Source organism: Propithecus coquereli, unplaced genomic scaffold, assembly GCF_000956105.1.
Source record: "Propithecus coquereli isolate 6110/MARCELLA unplaced genomic scaffold, Pcoq_1.0 Scaffold134, whole genome shotgun sequence".
Taxonomy (NCBI): Eukaryota; Metazoa; Chordata; class Mammalia; order Primates; family Indriidae; genus Propithecus; species Propithecus coquereli.
In genome coordinates, this window is record NW_012137636.1 from 6,426,652 (window position 1) to 6,433,070 (window position 6,419).

At 43.7% G+C, this 6,419-nt stretch overlaps 1 protein-coding gene across 1 annotated transcript in view; it reads right to left on the reverse strand.

Moving 5' to 3' along the window:
• Positions 1-1,443: 1,443 nt before the first annotated feature.
• Positions 1,444-6,419, reverse strand: part of LOC105805808 (coiled-coil domain-containing protein 129-like) — a 19,659-nt gene continuing 14,683 nt past the window's right edge. The window contains 4 exon segments of the mRNA XM_012638760.1: positions 1,444-1,640; positions 1,643-1,754; positions 2,211-2,322; positions 3,076-3,203. Of these exon segments, the coding sequence (XP_012494214.1) occupies positions 1,444-1,640; positions 1,643-1,754; positions 2,211-2,322; positions 3,076-3,203 (549 nt within the window).

The window sequence follows — 6,419 nt, forward strand, 5'->3', positions numbered from 1 at the left end:
GACAGAATGGGGATTTCCATGCTCTGAGGAGTGTAGTCGATGGAGGAAACAGCGGGATGGTCCCAAGGGTGCGAGGGCCCCTGAGTCAAAGGCTTTCCAAAAGGCAAGGAAGATGGCTCCCTCAGAGTCAGTCAACTACCACGGCATGTGCTACGCCACAGCATAGCTCCCAGAAGGATGGAGGAAGAAGGAAAACAGACCATGAGAACAGTTCTGGTAGCGGGCGGCTTCAAAAGGAGTAGACTCTCTGCTCTTTGCTAGGAAGGGACCTCTGCCTGCCCATATTCTCATACAAATTATAAACTTTCCTCCTGGCGTTCCTTTTCCATGCAGTTTTTCCTGACTATTCCATTCTTCATCTTGTCCTCATTCCTTAGAGGCCCAGTGCCTCTGGCCTCTGTGTACAGCTCCTCGCACTTTCTCTGGGGTGGAACCTCCCACGCCTGGGGATTACCCCAGCAGCCTCCCGCCTGCAGCTCTGCCCCACGGTAGCCCTGTGGTGCTTTCTTCACAGGGCAGCCAGAGTGAATGAAAAACGTAAATCCGATCATGCAACAGCCCAGTTTAAACCTACGATGGCTTTCCACTGCCCGTGGAAAAAGAATCCAGACTTTTAAAGACTCCTGGCCCTAGTGTGGCCTTTCCATTCCTCCTGCTGTAAATGTTCTTTCCCAGCATGTCCTGTGGCCGTCTCTCCCTCACCTGCAGCTCTTACCCAAATAGCCTTCCCGTGGCGAGGCCTTCCCTGCCCGGACTCGTGTAGCGCACTTTCCACGCTAAGTCACCCTCTGCAATACCGTCACAGTGTCTTCTCTGTGGCACTTGTCAGGATTGAAATTATTTGTTTGTTGGGTTTCTTGTCTTACTCTTCTTCCAATTATTTATGAGTAGAAATTCTGCCTTGTTCCCAGCTGTATCCAGCACCGTAAGAATTCCTGGCACACAGTAGGTGCTTCACTGATACTCCCACTGGAAGACTGGCTGGAGGCTTTCAGACACTGGTACCTGTGAGGCATGGATACTCTTTTCCTGTTCTGTTGTCATTCCTTCAAGCATGCCCTCCTGACATCTGCTCTATCAGACTCCCTGCTGTGCTCTTTTTCATAAAACCTTGCTATTTCCTTCAAAGCACTGTCACTGTTTTTAATTATAAATGTGTATATGTATTTATATTCTATCTCCCCACTAGACTGTGAGTTCCAGCAGGGAAGAGACTGTATACCATTTGGTCACCACTGTATACCCTGTGCCTGGCACATACTAGGATGCTCAATTATGCTATATTGAATGAGTATTAAAATATTCTAAGTCCCTCCTGGGTTTAACTATAGGCTAGACTATGAAAAAAAAAAGCTGATGAAAGGTTGGTAGATCCTTCTCCTTGGGGGAAATTAGATTTTTTCCTTGCTACAGCTTGCACGTAGGTTATCAAACTGCTTGGATCTAGAGGAAGACATTTGTATCCTTTTCTCCAACAAGACAATTTGGTGAAGGGGCTGGACCTAACTCTGCCTGAGATGGTGATGGAGGAGACATCCTGGTGCTGCTCTCCAAGGTGGGTGGAGCAAAGGCAGCCAACTGGGTCCCACCTGAGCAGAGAGCCTGCTGGCCATCGTTGGGAGGAAAGACAGCTCCTGGGCCATGGCTGGGTGGATTCTAGCACATAAAGTCTGGCCGTTTTTTTCTTTTGCCCAGTTCTATTGATGGAGATTTGTATAGTGTTCGGGTGGTTCTTCTGTGAAAAGCTCCAGCTGCTAAAAGGAAAACGAGAACAAAAAAGAGTAGACAATATATCATATTTGCAAAAAACCCAGCTGACTCAGACTTGTGAACAAGGCATTATGAGATGGTGAATTATCTAGAATGGGCTCTTCAAGCCAGCAGCAGATTATGGTATAGGCTCCAAAGATGAGCTTCACCATGACTGTGATTCTTGTTCTCATTCAGAAAATGAATTAATGGTACTTCTCTCTTATTTATGGGGGAAGGGAAGATTGGCATAGCATTAGGTGAACTGAATTCTAACCCTGAATCACCACCAGCTAGTGGTGTGGCCTTGAGCAAACCAAAGTACTTCTATGTAACTTAAAACAAAGGCGACAGCACATAACTCTAGACTCTAAAATGGTTGCACAATTAGATTCCTCATTTAATGCATCCTTCCCATGGAGGGCTGGATGCAGCCAAACTCCACACCCCAGCGCCCGTACCAGCAGAATCCCTTCTCTGATTTGCCGAGCCCGGTCTCCTAAGTGAAACTCCAGCTCTGCCACCTGCTGCCTCAAGGCATCACGTAATGTCTGCAGTTGCTCAGCCTCTTCCCTGCAGGTAAATAATAGAAAACAATCAAATTTAATAATGACCCCCAGGTACAATGTTCCATTGTCTCTCTCATAATATAGGTTCTTCCTTTGAAATTAAAAGAGAATGTCACCTTCTTTATTTGTGTCAGTCGCAGACATAGATACATTACTAGGACAGGTTGTCTTTTTCTTAAAACAATTCTATTGCAGTATAATTTATGGGTCATAAAGTTCACCTGTATTAAGAGTACATTTCAATGAATTTTAATAAATTTTAATAAATTTGCCAAGTTGTGTAATCACCACCATCCAGTGTTAGAACATTTCCATTTCCCCAGTAAGAACCCTCTGCCCCTTTACAGTGAAACCTGATTCCCATCCCTTAGCCCCAGGCAATGGACAAATTTACTTTGGGTGCACGTTGTAATCCCTGTGAAAATAATGTAAATTTTCAAAACTCTAAGAACTCCCAACATTTGCATTTGCATGAGCCCCGTTCACATTTATTCTTTAACATCCTTCTGGCAACACCCCTGACTGCCCTTCTTCTGACCTTCTCAAATAGCCTTTGCCTTAAAGAGTAAGTGTTCCTGTCTAGCAAATGGCCCTCACAAACTCCCACTGAGAAAGCAAGAACAAGACCATGAAACCAAAGGAAAAGCCTCCGATTTCTCGGTAGCCCTGCTCCAGGGTGCTCGTCTGTCCTGCCCTGATTACCTTCCTTGCTCCAGGTGTGTGAGCTGGTACTTTTATGGCTCCCTTAGATAATTACCTTTCCTCCTCTGACATGTCCCTGGAAAAGAGTGCCTGCTGTCCCATAAGCTGCTGTTCAACTTCCTCTAAATGCTCCCGGAAACTCTGGCAAACCGTCTTCATGGCTTCCATCTCGTGGACTGTGCACTGAGAACAATTAGAAAGAACTGAGAAGGAAGTCCTTTCTGATTCACTGCAAGAGCTCACCACGGTGGAGGCTGCTTTCCCATGTCAACTCACCTGCTTGCAAAGAAGTCCTACTGCTAACGTACAGGAAAGAGAATGAGAGCACAGTCTTTGGGTTCTCAAAGCAACTAGATGCAGTACTTGGCTGGGACAGGAGGACAGCAGTTATTAGGTGGCCCTTGGATGATGATCAGTATGTCCCTGAGACTGGAAGGCAGTCTGGAGGACCAGGTGACATAGCGGTGTGAGGATGTAGACAGAAGAGTGGGGGAGAGCCAGAGTGCGGGCTTGTGCTTAAAAAAGTTGAGTCTTGTTTGACTTTGGTGCTTAGTATTGCCTCACTCTGAGTACTGCCTCACACTGAACACATCTGTTCAGATGTTATGTGTTTGATCACAGAAAATCTGCTTGGAATATTTTTTATTAGTCTTAGCTCTGCTTAGCCACAGTCCCTGGATGTTAAAATCTGCAGGATCAGCTCCACCCAGCTAACAAGCCCATCCAGAGTAAGGCAGGCAAATGTAGGCATCCCGTACTCTCTAGAGGTTAGAATCTAAATTTGAACTTGGTCTACCCTCTCAGCGCTGCTCCCCATTGCTCCTGATGTGAGTCATCTTTTAAATCTTGCTTCCTTCCTAGGACTGTCCTTTTGCCCTGGTTTCCTAATTTAAACACATTCTTGCAGTCCCTGAGAACTTCAGAACTCTCCACACGTAACGGCTCGGTCCAAATCCTTGCACTAGGAGACTTGACCAAACTCTAACATGGCCGCCAGCAGCACAAGGCTATATCCCCAGGATGACCTTAAAGCCCCCACCCCTGCCATTAAAAAACCTGCCTGAGAAAGCCAGGATCATTTACTGTTTGCTTGAGCCAACATCAGAGATAGGCTTCTGTCCTTTATTGGAATATTTACTAACAGGTGCTTACAACTGTGAATATGTATCTCTTACAACTCAGAATTCCCTCTCTCAAGGACCTGAGAGCCATGCCTTTGAAATGCAATCATCTGGAAGGCTACAGACTCTGTCTCCCAGTCTCTGTAGGGAGGTAGAATCTTAACTTCCATCATTGCCAGCTCGCAAACACAGCTGGCCTAATGGCACTGACATGGAATAACCCTTTGTAATTTTTCTGCTTCTCTGAATCTGCTGAGCTCTTGCTCTCCACTCTCCTTCATTCTCTCTTTAAAATGCCCAAATCGCCTCTACGTAAATCAGACTGGAGCTCAGCTCTCTCCCCTACTGTCAGTAGTTGCTGAAAAAAAATGTATTTTCATTGCTTTAACTAAATGTCCACTGTTTATCTTTGACACCCCAAAGCCCAGTTCACTTTTGGGGCACTCTGATGATCTGCTGAGTTCTTATGAGCTATCCAGGTTATTTTGCAGCCTATGTTGCATCATGCTTTGAATAGACCCATGATCCAGAACCCCAGGGCTGCTGCTCATCTGACTTTGAGTGATATTAATGCTTCTTGGACATCTCTAGTCATCTCAAGCCATTTCTAGGAGGCGCACATATTTGGAACCCCTCCCAGATCAGTATGGCACTATCTTTCTCCCCTTTATTCTTGCTAACAAGAAGAGTTAGAGGCAGCAATGTTTCTGGATAAAAGACTACATTTTCCAGCATCCCTTGTAGATAGGATGGCCAACGCAAGGGAAGAAGAAAGCATGGTGTAGGCCTTCTGGGAAGCCCTTCTAAGAAAACTGATTTTTCCGGATGGCCCCTTTTAACCTTCTCTTCTTCCTCCTTCCACAGAGAACAGCCCTACAGCTAGGTTAATTCCTCCAGCCCTGTTTTTAGGAAGTCCCAGATTTCTTACCCTTCTCCTCCAAACCACATAGCTAAGATCCTAGCAGCCTGATTGCTATTTTTATCAGAATTGTCATAATGGAAATACTTTCCTAAGAGTAATATTTTTACAATCAAAATTTTCCATCATTTTGCTTTGAGAGTTCGGTTTTTATTCTATTGTCTAATTTTTATACTGAATAATGTATTTTGCATAGTAAAAATCTCCAATTACTTTTGCATCAGTGTTAGTGAACCAGTTAGGGGAGTCTTCGAAGCATTATTGATGGTGGCAAGAGTGCTTGAAAGATGACTAAATTATGGCTTCTAAATCTAGAAAAGATCTTGGAGGCCATGAAGGGCTTCTTATATAGATAAGTGTTCTGACACAGAATGCTTCGTTAACTTGTCTGTAGTCAAAAAATGGCAGTCAGATCTCAAACCCAAGTCTCTTGGTTCTTTTTTTTTCTTTTGAGATCTGAGTCACAGTGGAGGTGGACACATATAGAAGTTATTTATCCCTCAAGAGTGAATTTGTTTCAGCTTCTAGGAGATTCCTACAAGGTAATCAAGAACGATCAACTGATTCAAATTCACTTCAAAGTTCTAGGGACAGTGAAGCCAGGGCCACGGAAATACATTGCTCAAGTAAGCTGAACACCATAAACATTGAATTTCATGACCATCTAGTTATTTGTGGGTAACCCGTTGTTATTTAAAGCTATAAGCGGGGGCTGGATTTAGGAATAATTGGTGAAATGTTTGCTCTCTGAGAAGGGAGTGACGTGGAAGATTCTGAAATGCTGCCATCTTCTGGTCATTTGTAAAAAATACATTTTAGCCCTAGAAAAGGTATAGAAATCGTTTCAGAAACCCTAGATAAGAAAAGAAAAAAAAGGAATGAAATAATGTCATTTGCAGTAACTTGGATGGAACTCAAGACCATTATCCTAAGGAAAGCATCTCAGGAATGGAAAACTGAACACCATATGTTCTCACTAATAAGTGGGAGCTAAACGATGGGCACACACAGAGACAAAGAGATGTAAAGGTTATTGGAAACCAAGAAGGGGGAAGGCTGGGAGGGCAGACGTGGGATAAAGATTTACCTGTTGGGTACAGTGAACACTATTCTGGTGATGGGAAAACCAAAAGCCCTGACTTAAGCATTTACATGGTATCCATGTAACAAAAACATTTGTACCCCCTTAATATTTTGAAATTAAAAAAGAAGGATGTTTCAAACTCTTTTTTTCCAACATAAAGGCTTAATTATAACCCAAATACAATGCAAGTTCTTCTCTACTGATGCAAACTCATTAAAACACCATCAATGAAAAACAATAAACTTTTACTTTTGAATTGGCTCATATTACTTTTT